The sequence below is a fragment of the Sciurus carolinensis genome, chromosome 14 (assembly GCF_902686445.1).
Source record: "Sciurus carolinensis chromosome 14, mSciCar1.2, whole genome shotgun sequence".
In the NCBI taxonomy this organism is placed as follows: Eukaryota; Metazoa; Chordata; class Mammalia; order Rodentia; family Sciuridae; genus Sciurus; species Sciurus carolinensis.
Genome location: NC_062226.1, coordinates 49,397,647 through 49,419,343, shown reverse-complemented (window position 1 = coordinate 49,419,343; position 21,697 = coordinate 49,397,647). Strand labels below are relative to the sequence as shown.

Below are 21,697 nucleotides of genomic sequence, written 5' to 3'. Positions count from 1 at the left end.
GAATGTAAGCAGTGGAAAGCTACTGTGTACCTGGTATGTGGGAAGTTATTAATTAATTAATATTGAATGATGAATAAACAATTGAAAAAATCTATCTCAAGACATAGGAAGTTGGGTAAAGATTTTTTATACTTCTCAAAAAACTTGGAGATTTTATTTTTAGTTCAATTATGCAAAGAATTCTATAATTCATAATATAATATAGATAATTATTTATATGCACTACATAATTATTTGGAATATATTAAATTGAGGGAAAATATTCATCTGAAGACTAATCATTTTAATTTTGAAATGTGGGCTTTCTTCTATTTTTCATTTTGCAACCTCATCACCAAATGTATTTGCTTACTTTTTTTTTGTACCTCTTTCTTCATTCTCAAGTGCTATTCTTCTTTCAAGTTAATTAGACCTGTATCTCCCTCCCAAAATAAGCTTCTGTCTCTCTCTCTCTCTCTCTCTCTCTCTCTCTCTATTGTTTCTCTACAATCCAGTAAATATACTCAACCCAATTTTTTATGAAATTCACTGAAGTCCAGCATCTGGGTATCTCATACGAGTTTTAGGAATCAGGAAAGGTTTGGCAAGTGGAGAAGCAGGGAGAGCACATGAACAGAGCTGGGTATGGTGGTACATGCCTGTAATCCCAGCTACTAGGGAGGCTGAGACAAGAGAATTGCAAGTTTAAAGTCAGACTCAGAAACTTAGCAAAGCCCTGTCCCAAAATAAAAATTAGAAAGGGCTGGGAATGTAGTCCAATATAAAGCACCCCCATGCTTAATCCCCATTACAAGAAAGAAAGAAAAGAAAAGAAAACAAAGAGAGAAGAAAAGAAAGGGAACAAGATCATTCTGGGTCATACAAATTCCATGAATATCTTCTGTAAGGTCTTTCAATGGCCAAGTGATTAATTTGGAATCAGCAAGTCAGATCACTCATTTTTCTGCAGACTTAAGCAATCAGATGGAACATATTTTCAAAGCATGCAAACCATGAAGGTGGCTTGCTTCCAAGTAACTACATCATTCTCCCAGTTTTGTTTTCTCATGTACACTTGATGAGTCTCTTTGCTGCATTTTTTTTGACATCTAGGTACTGAAATCCATGTTTAGCAAATTATCTTTGATGATTTTTGTCTAATTTGCATGTTTCATGGCATTGTGTAGGCACTGTAAGGCAATTACCCCCAGTGTCAATTTTCTGATACAAGCTGAGATTTAAAAGCTTTCTAGACTTAAGGGTTCTGCTTTTGTTGTGCATCTGCAGATTATGTTTCTTCTCTGTCATAAACTGCTAGTTTGGCAATGAGGACCATCTTATCTCCAAAAAAGGACACACACCTACTGAGATACTCAATTACTTACTTATATTGACTAATCAACTTATAAACTTGCTTATCATTTGCTTTTAAAGACATAATATATAATAATGTCCTTACACTTGGGAAATGTTATTAATCCTTAACAGCAATTAAATATATAACACATATGCAATGCATGTACAAAGTAAATTAATTCTTACTTAAACCTGAAATTTTCTTCATCCAAGAATAATACACATATTTCTCAAATTGAACCATGTATTGGAGAAACTTTAGGTAACACTTAACATGTTCATCAGAAAGTTTTCCTCTGCTACTCCATAGCAGGATCTTGCTTACCTAAACTCCCTAATTAGGTCGCCTAAAGTTTGAACTACGTTTTCACAGATTTTTTTGTCATCTTCACTTATCATATATTTCTTAATATTTTATTTAAATTAACTTTCAAAACACTAAAAAATTAACTTTGGAAACTCTAGTGTGTATTTTTTAATATTAAATAACTACATAAAACATTTATGTGGTAATAAAAAGACCAAGTTTCAGTGAAAACTTAAAGCAGTACTTTGCTTTTATTGGGGTTTTGAGACAGATGATGATGACGGAATAGGAAATTTATTGAATCGGATGCTTCCCCTCTGTCTGCTTTTCTAAACAAGATGACTGAAAGGAGACGCCCACCCCGCAAAATCTCCTGTGGACTAGCTACTACAAACATAATGGTAAACAATTAAAATCCTACAGATGAAACCATTATAGCCAGGCTTAGAAGAAAATGTTTTAAATTTATTAAAATCTCAATCATTTCAAAAATAAACTTTCATAGGGGTAAAGGAAGAAAAGATTTATAAACAATATCTTGGAACATTCTATTTGCAGAGCTTCTTACCATTTTTCAAAGCAGTTTAATATAACTTATCCAATTTGAATCACATATTAAGCCAATGAGAAAGCAAGTATTTGAGTCACAGAATCATTATCAATCTTTTATACAGCAGAAGAGAAGCAGGATGTTCCCTCAAGATAAAGCTAACTAGTTTTCTTTTCAAGGACAGGAACGAGTTTGAAAATGAGTGGTTCAGGTTGGATGAGAAAAAAGTTATCTGCTTTCTATCTGGAACTCTACTTTTTTCTTATGCTCAAATTAGACAATATCAACACAAAGCAATAAAACGCTGAAAAAAAATTAATTACTACTCAAACCCTCAGCTGTTCTTTTTGTAGATTATATTCCAATATGCCCATGTTTAGTTTTCACAGCTGTTATTTCTCTTTTCTCTTTTCTTTCTATCATTCTCTCCTACTATTACCCCCAATTTACTACTAAGAAAAATGATTAACCGCAGGCAAAGTCACATGCATGGCTGGAAAATGACAGGACTAGGACAAGAAGCCAGAACTTTTTGCATTTCATTCTGAAGCTCTTTCTACTATACCACACTGCCTCACAAAGGAAAGATGTCCCAATTTTTAAAAGAATCCACAAAAATCTAAACCTAAGTAATAAGTCAATTAAGATATGATTCTTTAGTTTACAGAAAGATTTGCGACTGAAAGAGTTCTATAAATCTTGAAAATTCTCCTTCTGCATAATTAGACCTAGACCTAGTCTGTAGTCCCAAGGAGTTCATATATCATTTACGATTTGACAGAAATCCTACAGAAGGGAGAATATTTAGAGGTAAAGACTTTGGGTCAATATCCTGTCAATCAGGAAAGAAAATAAAACATCTTGGAAACTGTAATGTGAACCAGTGAAGAAAAGATGATTGAAGTTAAAAACAACCCTGCAGAAGCACATGGGTAGTCCCTGGTGCAATGCTCCTATGTGTAGTTAATGTGGGCTGTTTATGTAAGAAACCTCAGAGCATAAAGCACAGCTATATAACATTGATCCAGTTTTCCATAAACCCAGGCACAGTGAGAAAGCAGGCTCCTTTCACCACCAGGCCCAAGTTCCATATTGAGAATTGCCCAAGAATGTTTAAAACCTGCCCTCTGACTTAAGTCTTGAGACAAAGTATAGTACATTCCCAAACTGAATCAACATCAATAGGGTGCTCATTAGAAATGAAGATTCTTGAATTTCAATCAAGACCTATTAAATCTGAATGTCTACAGGATGGTTTGGGAGTCTGTGTTTTTAAACACACTCTCCAGCTCTTACACTAAAATGTAAAACCACTGATATAAAAACGATATTGGATACTTTAGAATGTTTATTTCTCAGCTTTTCACTATGATGCTTCTATGTCCTAATTCTCCCCTCTCGTGACTGTTTACCTGGGGAATAAAAGAACGTTCAGGTGTTTAGCAATTACAGTAAAACATATTCAGATGTGGAAGGTTGGTTTAAGTGAGCTCAAAGTTCATTTCCATTCTTGGAATTCAGCTCAACTGCACTGAGGTCAGGGGAGCAGTGGATATGACTACAACTGATGAAGAGGAAGGAACTCTGAAGAAGGCAAAAGAAGCTCAAACTCATGAAGCAAATTTTATAAACTAAGTTATAGGGAAAATAAATAAATAAATAAATAACAAGAAGCTGTATTAACTAGCCTATTGATTCCCTCAACAAAATATTTTCACACTCAAGATAGAAATGAACAAGGTTATATGGCTGTCAATTTCCAGTGGGTTCTTCAAAGTTATGGGTAACATGGGCTCGTACAATGGTCTTCCAGGGCTAGAGGCTGTCTACATATTCATTTCTGACCAATAGCTTTAAGAATTGAAGGGATGAAACAAGGTGATGAATACACAAGTCACTAAAAGAAACGATATAGAAACTTCAGATTAGAAAAAGTACCTCACATTGCTTAAGGTACTTTATTGTCATATTGAGTTTTAAATGATGTGTTTAAAATAATTAAGCTTGTAAAAACATAATACAAAAGTTATAGACTAAAATTGCCACAGTGTTGTGCTATACAATTTTGTTAAATGAACAGTTTTGCTTGATGTACTCTCAGAAGCAGGAAATAAAGGTATAACCAGCACTTTCTGGATGTTATAGTTCTAACACCCAGGGTAACAATAAATAATGTTAGTTGACAAGCGTGATTGTTATTTTGTTTCTAAGAAAAGTATCAAAATTAATTTAAAAAATTTAGTCTGTTAAAAGCAGTTTTTAATAAAAATCTCAGTATCTAAAAACATGAATATCAAATAGTATTTATTAAGCATTCTTACTCTGTAAGAAAGGTCAGAAGTCTATAGACAGTGAATAACCTTAGAAATAAAGAAGGTGAGGAGTGTGAACTAACCAGGAGAAGAATTTGAGATCCTTCTCAACTCCATGGTCTCTCTAGATTTCTTGGTCTCACATACAGAATTCTACATGTTCTACAGTTTGGACATGTATTTCCACTTAAGATTACCTGTTTCTAACCAAAGAAAAAAATTTTTCTTGGTACTAAAATACTTAATATTTGTGGAATGTTTATGAGTGCACATATATCAGAAATTTTATAGACATGCGTTTAGATGCAAGGTAAAATCCTCTGGTTAAAATACCTCTTGCCTCAAGAATCATGTGGTGTTGGTATTAATATCTTCATTTAACAACTGAGAAAATGGTGGTTCAGAGGCTAAGACTTGTCTGAAGACCTTCAGGGAACACCAGCGGGAAGACTGGAACAGAAGTTTTATTTTGAAGACTTTTCCACTATAATATGTTGACTGCTTTGGGTTCATGGACCCCATGAGGCATTTATTTTGACTGCTTTAAAGTGTTCGGCTTGCTGGCCAAGAGTAACATCTTACTTTACAGTTTACTTCTTTGTTACCCATGAGTCAGGGTTTCATCAAAGCCACTGGTAACATGAAAAATGTAACTATTTGACTCCTCTTATGGAATAAAGTTTGGCCTGGAGTTTCAAACACATGAACTGAAGGTTTACTGGGTGTCAGGCTCTGGGGATACAGTGGTTCAATAGACAAACCCTAAACTCAAGGAATTCATATTCTAGTACAAGAAACAAGACAGCAAACAAGTGGACAGACACGTTCAGCGAGTGACCAAGGATTCTGAAGATACAGCAGTGTAATGGGATGAAGGATGATGGGGTACATGACAGCTGAAACAGACAGTGCAGTTAAGGAAGGTTTTTCTGAGGATGTGATATCCCTGCTGAGACTCCAACGATGAGAGAAAGGCAGGCAAACTACGAGGCAGGAACATCCTCGGTGTAATCCAAGAACAGCGAGAAAAGGCCAATGTGGCTAGACGGGGTGAGCGTTGTAGTGCAGAGCAGGAAGGCAGGCATGTCATGAAAACCCACATCCATGGAAGGGCATGTATCCGCAGCAAGACGTGGAGGGATGGCGTACAGGAGGCCAGGCTGCCGTCAGACAGGAAAGATGGCAATATGTTGGCATAGCAGGTTCTCAGCTCAACAGCTATGCCAGCATCTTGCCTCCTCTCCAGTTCCAAGTTACAGGAGCAATACGAGGCCTCAGTGGTGTTTTCCTTTTCCGAGATCGCCCCTTCCACCTGAGGAGGAAAAACACACTCATTACTTGACAATGCAAGCTTTTTTCCTAACACAGATTTCCTCAGAGTGTCCAATTTTAAAGATAGTTAAGCACAGGAATGTTGTGACTAGTTCCTTTTTTAAAATGGCTTTTGATCTAAAATGAACCCCAAGAATGTTTACTAACTGCTTGTGAAATGATGGGGAAATTCTGACAAAAATTCCAAGTCATAAAGCCTAAAGTTGATGACAGTTAATTATAGGCTATTACAACCATATTCGCAGTCCACAGCACATCCCAGTGACTCAGTACAATTTTATTTTTAGTCTAATAATTCTACTTGGTCAATTTCTGCCACTCAGATGTACTTAAACACTATTAAACTGTCACCCTACAGTGTGTAAGTTAGTTTACTGCTTTATGTGTGCTCTTAAAAATAATGCTCTTTTGAGCCAACAATTCCCAGTTAGAAATTTATTGCACAAAAACATTTTGAAGTACTACTAAGTTATATATTCATGAAGGTTCATTGCAATAATGTCCTTAATAGTAAAAAAAAAAAAAAAAAAACAGAAACGCCCTGAATGTTCATCAATATGACTGACACTGACTAACTACATTATGACAGTCACAAAATAAGAGTATTTCATGGTCCTTACAAAAGATTAAGGCATAAGAATAATGACACTATGTAGGATAAATTTTGTTTAGAAAAAAGCATGTAGACACACACAGGCATGCACACACACATATCCTGAATATACATATAATTTTTTTCTTGAAAAATTCATGAGTAATTTATTCTTCTAAATAATTATTTCTCATTTTAAAAATAACTAGAGGGAATTATTAATTGTTTTGTCCTCTTTATATGTTTATTAAAAATTTATAAATAGTATTTATAAAAAATAAATAAGTACAAGCTAATTACACAGTAAAATATTTAGAGTTCTACCAAAGTACAAATAAGGGAGAGGCATACTCACTTGTATAGGATGCTAATATCAATGTGTTTTCCAGAAACAAAAGCTGAGTGTTTCCAAATTAAGGTATGAGGTATACACACATGCTGTCACTCGCTTATATACATACAATATACCCTGTGTGTTTCTTACGTGACAAACGGGTGCAATGGTTCTATTGCCCAAAACCCTATAAAACCTTGTCCTGGAATTGTTAACTGGGGGGAAACATACTAACTAATGTAAGAATATTTAGGAGTTTTTGGTTCATTAAGTACAGAGCACCGAATCAAAGTCAATGCCAAATACAATACAGATTAGGTAACAAAGTACATCCAGAATCAAGAAGATTTAATTGAATAAAGTTCCCTTCAAAAACTCATTCTTTTTAAAAAATATTCCTAATACTGATATTCACAACTGAGCGGCAGATACAGGTTGCACCATTTTTAGAAGATACATGTTATGTATTTGAAAACAATAATTGTTTGTGGTTTTTTCATATTCATTTTGCAGAGAACACTGAATGTTAGTAATTATCTGATTGACCATACAGATTCAGCAGATATTGGAGAAGTCCTATGAGTATTTTATATGAGGAATGCTTACAGGGAAAGACAGGGTAATATAATAACTCATGCTCTACCCTATTTATTTCCATATTTAAAAAGAGAAAAAACTTAACTTTTTAAGTTATTAAGTAATTTCTCTACTCGTATTTTGAAAGTTTAGAAGAAGATTGTCCTCTGACTATTAGGGAAGCTGCCACTATTGAAACATGGGTCCTTTCTTTAGTTTCTCTATTGTAATCAGTGAACCATGGCTTCCACCAGATCACTGATAAAAAGCATCCCTTCACCACAGTTTTATGCAAAACTTTCAACAAATTTTCAACAAAAACCCAGCCTAACCATGAATTCTGCCACAACTAGAAAACAGAAAAAGGATTATGTGTAACTTAGGAGTTAAGGTTAAATTGTGAAAAATGCTGTCAATAAAGTGCCCTGAAGAAAATTCAGGGATCCTTTATAATTTTCTTGCCCTAAAAGATGAATTTTTTTTCTTTTATATTTCAAACTTCAGTAGTATAACTAACAAAATTCAAAATCTAGAATTTTCCAAATTATTTTAACTAACTTTAAATTATTTGAAGTTAACAATCTGCTGTCCTTTGTTAATAATTGATTGAAAACTAGCAGCAAATCTAGTATGTCTCAGACACATAAAAGACAGATGAGAGTTAGTTACACCAGCTCTAGTCAGTATACAGACACAAAAAATGAGAACCAGTTAATCACGTAACTAAAAAGTGGTGCAACTAATACTCACTGTGTCTTTTCAAAGCTGGAATACAATCCACTTAATGTCTCATTTTTTTATAAGAGTTTTCTAAAAAAGGCTGGGGGTGAGAGTTGATTATGAATAAGGAGCTAGAATGTCCTATTTTTCAAGTAGAGTATTATGGAAAAATTTGTGGTCCAATCAAGAACATAACTGTGGGGGAAAAAATAACATTCACTGAATGTGTTGGGATTGCTTTTGGGAACAGACAATTTAACAGGATGTGCTTAAAGCTACTCCCTAACTGATAGAAGCCAGATGTGTGTCTGCCCTACATCTGGCGGGCTGCGAGAAAGTAAGATTTTAGCTATGCGCGCACATACATACACACACACACACACACACACACAAATGGCTTTGTGTGTGTGCACTATTACAATGAAGAAATGCCTCCATTTCTCATAAATGAGCAAAGATAACATTATGGCCATTGGAGGCCTCAAGCTTTAGGGAGGACCCCATGTATTGATGTCACACATTGTACACAGTCATATACAAAAACTGATGCAATGAGGAAAAAAATAATTACTGCAAAAATATATTCAATTCATTTGTGCTAAAACATTGTCATAGGATTACTAAGAATAATTACTGGAAAAATCATAGATACTTTCAGAGTAAAAAAGGCAACTTAGGAATGACTAAGAAAAGGAAATCAAAGCAGTGAGGCTTTTCAAAGTGTCTTCAGCAGCAAGATTGTGTACATACATGTGCAAGTGTGTATGCACATATATATGCCATGCATGATTTTAATATTAATAGTTATTTCAATGGAAGAAAAAACACCAAAGATAGAATGCAACATAATTGTTTTTAATTTAGGAATCTGCCTGAGGTACAACTCAATATGTTCATCAGGCATCAAAAACAATTCCCAGGCTTCAACTTCCAAGATATAGAGGAATTGGTAGGTTTTAAATTCCTGCTTGTCCTGCCAGTCCTTGTCTTTCCTACTGAAGGTTCTCACACTCTTCCCTCTGCCTGCCCCACTCCTGTGCATCTCATCCCCCTGCCCCACACACTGTAGTACCTGTCAGGCTTGTTCCTCCTCAAAGAGCCCCATTACACAGTTACACTCCTTTACCCACTCTAAACTCCTTCTGCACATATTCTCTCTAAGAATGAAAAGAAGAAATCTACTCCAGCATTATAAGAATTCAAGATAAACAGCAAATGGTTAATAACCTTATGCCTTCAAGGAGATCTAAAATTTTAGCTGAATATTAACAGTTTTTAATTAGTAGAAAATGTGGGAGATATTTAATAGAGGGGTCCCTATTGTACGACCCTTTGCCTGACACAGGACAAAATTAAACTCTTTCCTGTTTTCCCAAATGTATACAAGTCCAGTGAAAAGGGAGGAGGGGAGGAGAAGCAACTACTTTTTAAAATAAATAGTATGTACTTAATCCTCAGAAAAATGACAGTGCTAGATGTTATTATCCTCTGTTAATAAGTGATTAAGGTAACAATGAGAAGGCTTGGTTATCTCGAGGAACTGCCTCAGGTCACCAACATACTAATAATTCCATTAGTTTAATACTTGCTGAGTATCTAATATATAGCAAGCATTGTGCTAAACCTCTACTCCCAATAGGTTCCCAAGTGGGAGTTGGGGTAAAGGTAAATGACACAGCATATACTTCCACACAGTCAGGTAAATTCTGATCAAGTTTTTCACAAAGTGTAATAAGAGCAAACATAGCATTGTAATTGATTATGACAATGGCTTCCATTCTCCCTGAATTCACACCCTAGCTATGTGACTCTGCACATGCTGACTCTGCAGTACGTGTGTCACTTGCCTTTGTCAACTTCTGCTGTTAGAGCTATGATGCAAGCATCATCATAAGGCTGTGATGCAGGGGTTTAGAGCACAGCTGCACGACAGAAGACTGTTGTCATTCCACGTGCTTGTAAATGGTATAATCAGCAAATTACTAAATTTATTCAAAGCTTGATTTTCTACCTATGAAATGGAGACATATAATACCTATCTCATACAGGGTTGCTGTGACAATCAAATTTGAGATAAGTACTTAAGAATTTTTTAAAATAATGCATGCAGGGTACCCTCACTTCTTGGGATACCAGAACATTGGCTGTGGCCCCCTTCTTCCTCCCAGAAGAAGTCTGTGTAACTACCTTTAAATAAAACCTGCTTAACATGCTTAAAAAATAATAACACATCCACAAATTTGCCACAGCAGCCAGCATAACATAGATCTTCAATAAAACCTAACAGGCAGCCCTTCTATCACCTCCTAGTCTTTTGAATGGTAAATAAATGTTATCAAATACATGATGATAATGACCATTATGATGGACTGAATGTTGGTGCCTCTCCATTCATATGCTGAAGCCCTGACCCCCAGTGCAGCTATATTTGGAGACTCTGAGGAAGTAATTAAGGTTAAAAGAAATAATAAAAGGTGATAAAGGGCAGTGATCTGATCCAACAGAATTGTAAAAAGAGACACAGAGAGCTTTCTCTTGTCTCTCTTTCCACAGGCACAAACTACAGAGAAGCCATGTGAAGACACAGCAGGAGAGTGGTGATCTGCAAGCCAAGGAAAGAGCCCTCATCAGAAACCAAACCAGCTGGCACCTTGATCTGGGAATTTCAGCCTTCAGAACCGTGACAAAAGAAATTAATATTGTCTGAACCATGTGTCTAAGCCATTTTTTTATGGCAGTTCAAACGAATTAATACAACGATAATGATGATGATGAAGCTGAATGCCTTCTTCCAGCAAAGAAAACGACCAAGGAATGCTATGTTGCATTTATTTACTGGAAGTTTTTTGGTTTTGTTTTTCAAATTTTTCCTGTGGGTCACTTGGTGTTGCTGATGAAGGCATATTGGCAAACTGAACCCAATCACTGTTTGCTTTTATGGAGGCTTTTGTTCTATTAAAGTCTAATGCCCTGAACCACTAATGCTGACACAGCAGTTTCTGGATCCAAAGACGACCAAGCCTCCAAGCAGAGCTGAATTCCAGTGGGGGTTCCAGGAGGGAATATGGCCTGACCAGGGCAAGGAGACTAGAAAAGGTCAGAGAGAATACGCTACAAATGCTCGGGTGGGACATGGAGGGTGGGCAGTCTGCAGAAAACAGAAGTACTAACAAGAGCTGCCCTTTGTCTCTACGCTCTGCAGGTTTCATGCTAGGGGTTTATATATGTTATTACTGGATTGTTTCCAAGCCTCCCAAAGCCCTGCAAGGCAAGCATCACCATTCCCGATTTCGTCTCTTTACAAAGAATGTGCAGAACTGACACTTCATAACCCAAATTTGATTCATGAAAAGGAATTCTACTTCATTTAAAAACAAAATTCATACCATGTTCTTCCTTTGCACCTTCTCCAGTTATGCTTCACTTTCACTAGATGTATCTCCAGGGGCTAAAATTCTTTAATTTTAATACCCACCAAGGAAAGATAAATATTAAGGTACATGAAATAAGAGTGAAAATAAATGTATTCATTTTTAGATTTTTCTTCTAAATAACTCAAGGTGCTCTGGAAATACTTCTTCAAAGAGTATAAATCATTTCTAGGTAAATACCCATAAGCATCTCAAATTCAAAAACAAGAGAGGAAATGAGGGTATTGAAAGAAATCCTGAAGAGCCAAAGTCATAAGCCCAGAGCAGTGAAGAGAAGGCAGTTGTAACCTTAAAGGTAACAGGACTTGGCAAGGAGCCTAAGGGGCTGCCCTACCATGTCATGGGCTTCACTGTCCCTTTATGCAAATCTCTCTACAGCATCTAGTAATCTGATACAACCACAAAGGAAAAGCGCTTCTTCCCACAATTGGCGAGAAAGCCTCTGCCTCAGGACTTTTGGTTTTCATAAAACTGGGTTCATTACTGCAAATCTGTTTATTTTTTTATTAGAGTGAAAAGCCATTCACATATTCTTAAGTTTGTTTTTCTGCTAGTATTGAGAGGGATTATCTTTCTCTAAAAGCCTTATGTCTTAATTATGGTGTCAGCCTGAGATGTTCTCTCTGAAATGCAAGAAGCATAAAAATCACAACAATTCCATTTCCTGACAATGGCCATTAATGGATGAAATTAACACATGGCATTGTAAGGCAAGTAAACACATGTTACACTTCTAAGCCAAAAATATAGGAAGAACTTTTCCTAATTCTTTTACACTAGTTTTCTCTTCTAGAGCTATAACTTCTATTGGACTTTGAGAAAAAAAAAATACTTTAAAAGGATGGAGAATATTTGAGCTAGGCAATTTCAATACTAGGTCTCTGATATCCATCAGAAAATGCAAACTGTAGCATTTACTATATTGCAAAGTGTTTACTGCAAAGACAATAGTAATGACGATTAGAAGACCTGACATAAATAATAAGAGTAGACTGTACTTGGAAGAAGAAAATGATGGACAAAACACTGTTCAAATACAATGACATGGTCAGCCTAGAACCAAAAATGCACAGGTTTCACTAGGCATACAGTTCAGTGGCATAGTAGTTGCGTAGCATACGTGAAACCCTGGGTTCAATCCCCAGCGTTGAAAAATAAAAAAAGAAAAATGAAAGAAAAGCACAGATTTTAAAATAACTCTTTGTAAAAAGAATGTAAACCAAAATAAATGTGATTTATTTCTCATTATGTAAAACATTAGGTTACATATTACAGAAACATCTTCATATAAATTATAGTTTCACATTTATACCTTAACAATATTTATTTATTACATGGGAAAATGCATATTCTTAAAAAATACTACTATCTTTATGCCCAAAAATCCTGATAAAACTTTATAACTTAATTTTACTGAACCATTTCAGAACCACTAAAAGTATAACTATCTCTAGATAAAATGTATGTTGTAGGTTTATCCCAATAAACTAAACTTATTTTTTGAATATGCAAAAAAAAAAAGCATAACTACTTAATGTATATGATGGGACATCAATGGGTGAGTCTTGGGAAAACATAACTCTATCTCCAATCACTTATTATATGCACAGATATTTGCTTCTCATTAGAGTTTTATTACTCAGTTTATTTCTGATTTACAAAGTATCTTAAAAACAACATAATTATGAGCAATTTAGTCCCAATTTCCACGTCACAAAATCAAACTCCAATCTTCTTCCAGATGAGCAGCTTACATTTCATTTCCCCCAGATTTCACAATCTGTGTGGGAACTGCTGGGAGTATTAGGAGCTGCCTGGGTCGAACCTAAGCAAACCTCCTTTCTGGGAACTAGTGCTTTCTGCCACCAGAACAGAAGTTCTCAGCCCTTGCTGTTCACTGGAATCCTCTGAGCTTCTGAAAACCACTGAAGCCTATCCACCCAGTGCACAGTGAACAATGCAGGCTCTCTGGAGATAGGGCCAGAGCACTGGTTTGTTTATGAAAGTTCCTCACATGATTATAAAGTGCAGCCAGGATATAGAACACAAACACAAGGCTCAAAAGTAGGCAAAGGTTATATCACAGCTCATTGTTATTATCAAGCTGGTGAGACCATAGCGTGGAGTGGAAACCACGTGAGAAATCTCCATGACAAACTGACAACTACTGGAGAAGACTCTGTCCAGAGACATAGAGTACAGTCCACAGGCAGAGACATCATCACCAGGACACTGTGTGCTTAGGGGAATTGTCTAAGGCCCTAGGGTACAGAATTGGAGGAGAAGGGAGGGTGGAAGGCTTACCCCTCCTCATCACAGCAGCTGTACTTTTGTTTGTTTTATATGTTGGGCTTCTGCATAAAATTTCATTTCATGAAAGGATTCTTCAACTAAAAACAGTTGGAATATAGCTGATGGAGACGTTTTTTAAGGTCTCTTCTGAGGTAATTTTATAACATTCATGAATCCAGGAGTCAGCCCACTGTCCTGTGTAGAGAGAGCTGAAGATCCACCATTCTCTGCGGTTGTACACCTGCTCTCCCCACTGCTGAACTCTGGGGGCAGGAGGGATTAACAAGGTGCTCCTACATCCCCAGGGGCTTTTCCTCCCTTGCCTCTCTCAGGGACTGAGATACCCCTGTGATTCTTCCCTCCCGCCACTGCCCCAGACTGCACTCCCTCATAAGTCAATTCAATTTCTATAAATTAAATATAATCAACTCCTATTCTGATTATAGCCTACATTTGAGAATCTAAAACATTTTTCTAGAGACAAATTTTCATTATGGAATAGAGTTTAAACATGTGCCAGCTCTCTTCTGGGCTTACCTCTCCAAATTCACTCTCCACCCTGAGAGGCTGAGCTAAAAGGAACGATAGAAACAGATTTCCCAGTGCTCTTCCTGTGGTGGCCAGCAAGGAAGAACCCTGATAGGAGGTCAGACAGAAGAGGGTAGAGGGAATCTAGGATCTCCATCCCCTGGGCTTGTTCCCCACAGGGTTGCCACTTTTTGATTGTGACCCTCTATCACAAGTCACAGCTCTTCTCAAAGTGGCTCTCTCCTGGCAGGTTCCAGTAACCACTCAATTTTAGGTCTAGGGGTTAAGATGGTCTCTACTCTCATCTGCTCTCTGTGTTTCTCCCTTCCTTTTTAAATAGTAACCTCAGTGAGTCTCCATGAATTATCCTAACTCAATGGAGCTGTTCCTGATAGGATCCTGACACGTTTGTTGGTCAAAGATTTTCACTACTAGGGCTTCAAAAACTAATGAGAAATGTCTGCAGAGAATCAGGGTGTTGTTAACTATTTTGAACAGATATATCACCATCAGGACTAATCAAAATAGATACCTTTTGTGCCTCCTGCTCCTGGGCCTGGCACAAACCCCTTCACTGCTGAGCTGTTCCATCAGTTCAGAAGGGGATGCAGAAGACTTGGGTGGTAACTATTTTTCAATATTTCAATAATTTAAACCAGTGTAGCTAAACCAGTTGAATGTTAAATCCTTTATATAATGATGTGCACACAGAATAATTTATGACAACAAAATTGGAAAAAATTATATCTTCAACAATACATTATATAGTAGGTTCATATGATGAAATTAAATGAAGCATTAAAATATATCTTAGATGAATATTTACTGATACATGATGATATAAGCTTGTTGATAAGAAGCAAAACAGTTACAAAATAGTCTAAGTTGTAATAGCCCCACTTTGCTTAAATAAATATGTATACATATATATTTAAGTAAATAGACTGAGGAAATATATCAAAATGTTATAAATGTTTATCTCTGAGGAATGGAATAATAAATTATTTCAATTTTCTTCATTACAAATGTACAAGAGCCCCCGCCAATCTGTGGCAAATACATTCATAGACTACTAATGGGGGTCCCATACATATTATATTTTTCACATACCTACAATGAAGTTTTACTTTATACATCAGACACAGCAAGAAATTAACTAAAAAATAAAGTAGAATAATTATAATGATATACTATGAAGAAAGTCATTTAAAACTCATTAATTATTTGTTTCTGGAATCTTCCATTGAATGTTTTCAGGACTGTCCTTGACCACAGGTAACTGAAACTATAAAAGTGAAACCATGAATAAGAGGAAACCTACTATGTGTTTTCCAAAATTTCTGCCATTTAAATGGTCTACTTTTTATAGGAAAAACAAGATAACTTTTTAAAAATAGAGCATGTTTTTTTAAAAAGCTGCTACATTACATCTAACTGAATCTTAAAAACCTTCAAGTGACTGAGATGAGCATTTTTACTTTATTTCATCTCAACAAAAAATGAACCTTTACAGACCAGGGAATAGAGAACAGAGATGAACTCCATGCAGTTCAGCACTGATGAACTACCACCAACCATATGTCAGGCAGATAAAAAATTGCATTATTTTTATAATCATACAAGCTATAATAGAAATATGTAAAGATGAGGGAAAAGGTAGAGAAAGCACTCATGAATTGTATCCTGAAGGAAATCAGAGAGTTTCAGAGGAACTGACAACTGCACAGGATTCTGAAGACTAATGAATACAGAATACTGACAAACTAGGATGGGAAGGCAGGGTGAATAAAGGGAGAAGATTTAATCAGTGCACACTACACACGTATTAAAATGTCACACTGAATCCCATTAATATGTATAATTAATGTTAATCGAAAATTTTTAAATATATATTAAAAAAACAGACAAGGTAGATATCTAGGAGACATCAGCCCATGCCAATGTGCTTAGGCATAAGGCAGTAAGGAACTAAACAGTTGTCTTTCTCTGAAACAGGAGCATGCAAGGATCTTGATTTCAAAAAGAATACACATTTATGAAAAACATGCTGTGTGACAAGAATTGAGCTAATCTTTTTTGTTTGCTTTTTTTTAAAAAAAAATTTATTGTAGACACAATACCTTTATTTTATTTATTTATTTTTATGTGGTGCTGAGGATGGAACCCAGTGCCTCCTATGTGTGAGGCAAGTGCTCTACCACTGAGCTTCAACCCCGGTCCCTTGTTTGCTTTTTAACTGAGGCCATATTACAAATGAGAAAACTGAGGCTCAGGTAAGTAAAGGTTACCTTAAGACATTCCTGGAATTACATCCTCATGGGTGGTTATTACTGTGTCTACATATATATGCAGACATGCAATATTTTTCTTTTTACTGTATTCTATCAGCTGCTCTCCTTACATAGAAGGGATTAAGATCAACTAGTGGAGTCCAGGGTTTTGAATTTATCCACTGGAGCACTTCCTCATTGCCACAAGGGTTAAAAATTAACTCACTGCTGATAACTGTCTGTGGTGTGTGCATGGGGAGGGGGAGGGTGTAGGAGATATGGCATAAATGTAAGCAGATTAGGGAACAGTTGATCAGGAAATAATATGTACCATATTAGAATAACCACCTTAAAAGAGAAACCTTCAATGAAAGCAAGTCTTTCATAAATTCAGCATGGAAATTATTTTAAAATTGTAGGATGTTATCAACTTTTAAGTAATTGTACTTTTGTTTTGAAAATGTTTTTCAGTGCTAACCATTTCAGGCCATTTTTTATTTGGATGGGTTAATTCTGGGCTTATTATTATTACTTTTTGCTACTTCTCCAGTTAAGTATGGAAAAAGTACTGGGCTCGAATTGACTAAACATTCACATCTTCTAAATGTCTAATGCAGATGTCCTGTCAAATGTTACTCTATAGCCTCGTGAAAAAAGCAGAAATCAAATTAAACCCAGTCGTTTCACTCACCACTAAGGGATTTTATTTGGCCATGAATTTATTTGGCAAAGACAATAAATTCAGCTTTTCATCAGCATGAACCAAATTACTTTCTTAGATGCACATTACTTTACTCCACTTAGATCTCTGTTCTTTGAAGCCCAGTCTTACCATTAAGATTCTTTTAATAATTCTATTATAGCTCAATTATAGCTCAATCTTATACCACCTGACTTCAATGGGCTATTCACTATGAAAAAGCAAGATCACTTGGGTTCCTTTAAAGTTTTAAAAAGTTAATTAATATTCACCGAACACTTTGAAGATAAAATGTATCAAGAGTAATAATTATTTTAAAATATAAAAATAAAACCACAGGCAGCTGCCATTCTATCATTTTTTGGTGCTCTTTGGCTTTAAGGATTTTTTTCTTCCAGTCCTGGGGATAAAACCCGTGGCCTTGTGCATACTAGGCAAGTATTCTACCACTAAGCTACATCCCCAGCCCTTTAGTTTTGTTTTTTAATCCCTCCAATGTCAGGAGACCATGCAGATGTAAGAATGCAGTCTGTATTTTCAAATAAATGCAAAGTTAAGCTAACGAACACCAAAAAATGCACTTTTCACACCACATTTTTGTCTTCAAACTTGCAAGCATATAAAAGCATTGTTCTGAGCATGAAGGAAAGAAACACTGCATTCAAAGAAATGAAATGGACACTGACCACATGTGGTTTGAAGTCTCAACTCTGAACCTCAAGGCTAAGATCATGACCATGATTCCCACAGCTGTAAAACCAGACAAGGTGGTCTATCCTCTCTGCAGATTCCCTGTCCTTGAAGACCACGCTCTGCTCCCCAAACAACCAACCACTGGAAACTGGCCCATTTACTCTGTTAAATCATCAAGAACAATGATTCAGATTGACAGTGGAGATGTGACCCATTATATAATTTATTTAAACAATTTATAAGAGTTTAAAATGATGATCTCTCAAAAGACAGATTCCTAGTAAATTCAGTAGTGAGAACTAAGTCTAAGAATAGGAGACCCTAGGGATTCTCAGGCTGGAAATTTTTTAACTGTGGTGAAGTTTTTCACCCCCACGTTTCCTCCCCCTCTCTCTGTCAACTAACAAGTCTTTATACTGAGCAGCCTTCCAGACAGTCGTTTTTTTTTTTGTACGTGGGGATCAGGTCACTTAGAGAAGTAAGCAGCATTATTGAGGCTGAGCACATCAGAAAACATTGGCCCCCAGAAAAGCACTTTCGGGGTTTGGCTGTTGGAGAATATAACATTCAACTCAAACCCTTGACAGCCTTCCAACTTAATAACTTGATTAGCATAAAATGCCCACTGGCAAGAACAGAAACCAAATTGTTTAAATTTTCCCCCACTTTGATGATGAGTGACAAAATTTTTTTTCTTGTACCAGGGATGAAAACCACGGTGCTTAACCACTGAGCCACACCCTCAGTCCCCCCCTTTAAATTTTTTTTTTTTTTTAATTTCAGACAGGGTCTTACTAAGTTGCTCAGAGCCTGGCTAAGTTGCTAAGGCTGGCTTTGAGCGTCTGATCCTCCTGCCTTAGCCTCCTGAGTCGCTGTGATTACAGGCATGTGCCACCAAACTCAGGTGACAAAAATGCTTTTCAAAAAAGTTTTAGAGGATGGCCAATAAATGTTAAGATAAAACATTTTTAATTCTTAGGTGGATCTATTTTAAATATAACTTTTATTTTGTATATTAGTATTTATTTAGTCTTTCTTAACATCTTACAGAGATTTACTAAAATTATAAACAAATGTTCAAAGATTCAATAAAATTACATTGATTATAACAAACAATCTGAGAAGAATAATATGAACAGCACAAAAGCTGAATGGAGCTGGCTATGGGAATACAATTTTAAAAAGCATGTATTTCTGTAGGACTCAAAATTGCAGTATTTTGCCAGTAAATCTGTAAGGAATTCATATACGTCTTAAAGGTCAAACTTCTGAATCATTTAATATCACAAGGTAAAATTAAACTAATTCATACATTTAAATTATTTAGAACACTGCAAATTTGATAAAGATTCCAAAGTCCAGGAAAATGATAAAACACCTGCCTTCTGTGCTGTTGTAATAACATTTGTCTTCTCTCTCAATTAGTACCTCCTAGAATTTTGACTGTGGTGACAGTTTGCCAGTATGCAGGGTGGCAATTTCAAATCCTTCCCATAAAGTCAACACTCCTCTAGAATTTTTTTTTTAAATAAAAAGCCCAGCAAAACTGTAAATTGTTGGTTCACATTAATGCCAATCTACAGAGAAGCAGAACAGAAAATACACACCAAAGTCACTCACAGAGAGGGTAGTAAACTTGAAATAGCGAGAGAAAACATGGTTTGGTGTATTTCACTTGGGCAAACAAGGTAAGCTCTGGTTTGATTTTCCCAGCAAGTTAAGTGAATAAATGCTTTTTAAAAGTGCCATTCACTGAGGTGTACTTTTCTGGGAGTTTTTATAAGGTGCATGTCATAACAGGTACCTGTTTGGATAAAGATAACATCATTTGTGTTCACATGTAAGTATAGCTTGTCACTAAGCACTTCCTGTATTATTTCTTGAAAAGGAAGTCCTGCTTTCAGCAATTCTCCAGGAAACAGGAGGGCTCTCTTCCTACAGCCACTCATTTTAGGAGGTGGGAACTAATGAACTAGGGAAGGAACAGCTATTTTTGTTAATGTTCTTTCTAACTGTAACTGTAGTTACCACCCAAAATGACTAGAAGCTGAAAAGTCTCCCATCAAAGTGGTAGAAAAGTATAGCAGGGTCATACTGAGGATCACAATTCAATTGAAGGTAGAATCACAGAATCTTAGGATGTGAAAGTTTGGTTGGAAACTTTATTCAACAAGCCCAGATAGTCTAATGGCCTCATTTAACCAATTCAGAGAAGTAAAAATAAGTTTTCCATGAGATCTTTTAACCTGCAAGAAATACTGGCTCTACAAGTGCATGATGCACTACTGCTGATCTGGATCATGGTATGAAATGCAATGGACAGTAATGCGGAAAGGATGGCCTTGGTGAGCTCCTTGTCCCTTGTTCCCTGCAAAACAACAAAGCAAATAGCCACAGGCACACAGGTAGGGTATGACAAACTTCACTACTTTGCAATTGAAGGTCATTTGGGGAAGTTTTCTGTATGTTTTCCAACTTTGACTTCCCATGTTTCCATATGTGTTCATGTAAAAATTGTCTATGCTTCAAAAATACACTGCAAATCTCTGTTTTCCAATAGTGTGGGGTGTTGGGGAGAACTAACCTTTTGGTCACTCATGTGCTAGGTGTTTTACAGATGAGTTTTTTGTCAATCTTGATAATCATCCTGTGAAATGTGAATCATCCTGTGAATATATATATATATATATATATATATATATATATATCTTCTTCACTTGTGAGAAGATGTAGGTTTCCAAGAGATGCCATGATCTGCTCCTAGCTCTTTGGCAAAAGTAGATTCAAACTCCATTCCTTTTTGCCACAAACTCAAGGTGCTTTCAATTGACCATGTCTTGAAAGTATGTTTGGACTATCCAGTTCTCATCCTGGGACTGTCCTCCAAGCCTATTGCATGACAAAGGTTTCTTTCTCTAGTCACAAAGCATTGATATATGACTTTTAAGTGCCTATTTTGTGCTTGAAATCAGTCCTTAGACTAAAAGCAAAGTGTTATTATCTTGCTTCTTATTCTCTTCTCCTAGACCCCTTCCCTTGTGGTTTCCAAATACTCTCCCACAGACACTTCTTTTATCCTTATTATAGGGTTTCATTTCTCTCCCTACCCTTTTGAAATAAAATGGAACCAACAGCTGCGACATCGAGTGGTAAAACAGTGTTTGCAGTTCCTAATCCTTCACCATGGACATGCTCCCAACATGTAACACGTAGCAGCATCTTTACTTGCTATGCTTCACTCTGATGCTGTTTCTACAAGACCTTGCCATGTGATATCACAATTTGGCCTTGCAGGTCTAAAGTGGCATGGCCTGTACTGCAAAGCATCATGCTAGTGCCTAGGTTTCTACATACTTGGCTATTTTGCTTCCCACTGTAATTTGCCATAAATATAATTATTAACCACCCTACCCAAACTATGAAGACACTAATAAAATTAGACTGAAAGAATAAGCATATTATGTATTAAAGAATGACTACTGGAATAAATATGTCATTATATGTTTTTGATTAACAGGGCCCAAACTATCAAATGTGTCATATGATTTCAGAAATACAAACAGTTTGAATGTAGAAAGAAAGGAATAGGAGTTTATGTAGCCACTATTCTCATAAATTTTATGGAACTCATTGTAGGAAATGTATTTTCCATCACACTCTGGTACACAATACATACATAACTAAAGCCAAGTTTTACAAAACACTAATCCATATGCACAACACAC

General features: G+C 36.1%; 1 protein-coding gene across 1 annotated transcript in view; it reads right to left on the bottom strand.

Annotated features, from left to right (window-relative positions):
- Nucleotides 1-2,007: 2,007 nt before the first annotated feature.
- Nucleotides 2,008-21,697, bottom strand: part of LOC124964111 (uncharacterized) — a 139,472-nt gene continuing 119,782 nt past the window's right edge. Inside the window, exon 3 of the mRNA XM_047524011.1 lies at nt 2,008-5,816. Coding sequence (XP_047379967.1) covers nt 5,331-5,816 — 486 coding nt within the window. The 3' untranslated portion in view covers nt 2,008-5,330. The remainder of the gene's footprint in view (nt 5,817-21,697) is intronic.